The following is a 1664-nucleotide window of genomic DNA, read 5'->3' as shown; positions in this document are numbered from 1 at the left end:
GGGGGGGGGGGCTCAACAGATACGACGCTGAGCGTGGAGGTGGCGAGCTCCATCGAGTGTAGCCCAAGGCACATTACACGGGGCACGTATCTGTCTGTCTGACCCAAAGTGTGTGCACTGTGTACCCGCGAAAAAGTTCACGGTGTGACAGTGGCCTTTATTTATACTTCCCCCGAACATTGCTCAGCATTGACAGTGACGCCCTCTTTCCTCTCTCCCTCTCTGTGAAACCATAAACCCGAAAAACACATATCAAAAACACGACGCTGTGTCAAGTTAAACACGTTTACGGTGGTGTGGTATTCCCCGGGCTGATGGATCATCCACAAAGTACGTCCGTCTTTCTCATTTACGACTTACTGCCTGCCTAGTACGTACCATGCTCTGCTAGCTCTCATAGCGCCTGATGGGTAGGCAACATCTTGCCCGCAGTGCAGGCGTGCATCGCGGCGTGGCCTACCCTGAGTCTCGCAGGCGCCTGCTCCCGTAATTCGACGAATTAATCCGAGAGAAACGGGCGTACTTTCTGGACGATCCCCAACTGCTTCACGGTTCCGCTCAACTCGTTTGTCCGATGGGCGTTGCTATGACGTCGGTACAGAGCTGCCTCCGCCACCGCGGCTCGCCCCGGAGGAGTGTGACGCGATGTTCCCAACCACCGCGTCTCTCGCTCGCACTCGCGCCAACTACCCGGCGTCCGTTTCGCGAAGCAGTGGCGCCGCTTCCGCGAACGTCTTCGTAGAGATGTTATTCCATCCGTTGGGCCCGGCGGGGCCCCGCGGCCACCCGCGGCGACCTGGGTCGGCCGGGCGGCAGGACCGCAGGACCGCGGCACCTCGCAGCACTCAGCACTCAGTCGTCTCCGACAGCGCTCCGAGATGAACGTGCCGGTGAGTGGTTGGGCGGGCCTGGCCGCGCTCCTCGAGAGCTTGTCCTTGCCCACGGCAGAGGTGTCAGATATGACCGCGTCATGTTGCTGCAGGTCGTCCTCCTGGTGGTGGCGGCCCTGCTGGGCTCGCCGGTATCCGGCGCGGCGTTCTTCTGGCAGTACCCCGCCGACCTCAACATGAGCAACGTCGCGACGACCACCGCCTCGCCGTCCGCCAGCACCCCGACCACGCTGTCGACGGAGGCGCCGACCACGACCGGGCCGCGGCAGCCGACCCCGGAGGAGGAGGCCGACTGTACCTCTCAGATTGGCGTCGTCGAGAACGGCGTGCACATCAGCACGATGCGGAAATACGACATGGAGAAGGTATGTATGTGAAGCCTTAGTTAAAACTTGGTCGACATGTGAGGTCCGTCTGACAGGTGGGGCGGAGTATGCCCTCTTGCGTTGCCTAAATTCAGGCGAATATTGCTGAACTTTAAGCTCTCTTATCGGACGATTTCGACTGAAAACTGTCGGCCGGGAATTTTAGCGCCTTCATAAATTAAGCGGACTGACTGTTATTTCGCGCAGATACTCGAGGAGCACGGCGGGGCGCCTGGCAAGCTGAACGTTACGTGGAACATGGACGTCCCGGAATTCCCTGTTGAGGACCCCACGGTGAAGCCTCTGCCAGACACTGTCAACACGACGTTCTGGGTGTACGACTACAAGTAAGTTTGGTTTGATTGATGATGTGCCTATCTTCCAGCAAGGTTACAGGGAATTCCAGAGT

At 59.0% G+C, this 1664-nt stretch overlaps 2 protein-coding genes across 3 annotated transcripts in view; both read left to right on the top strand.

Moving 5' to 3' along the window:
• The window catches only part of LOC113213883 (sentrin-specific protease-like), a 13950-nt gene that overhangs the window by 2104 nt on the left and 10182 nt on the right, over positions 1-1664 (top strand). The window lies entirely within an intron of this gene.
• Positions 728-1602, top strand: LOC113214081 (uncharacterized; the record flags this gene model as incomplete). Its single annotated transcript, XM_052267740.1, is given in 3 exon segments — positions 728-890; positions 983-1255; positions 1463-1602. Coding segments are annotated over 3 exon segments (425 nt in total), but the record flags the coding sequence as incomplete, so codon positions are not given.

This window comes from Frankliniella occidentalis, unplaced genomic scaffold (assembly GCF_000697945.3).
Source record: "Frankliniella occidentalis isolate FOCC.00 unplaced genomic scaffold, Focc_3.1 Scaffold58, whole genome shotgun sequence".
Classification (NCBI taxonomy): domain Eukaryota; kingdom Metazoa; phylum Arthropoda; class Insecta; order Thysanoptera; family Thripidae; genus Frankliniella; species Frankliniella occidentalis.
The sequence above is the reverse complement of the archived record's forward strand: the minus strand, read 5'-3'. Positions and strand labels throughout refer to the sequence as shown.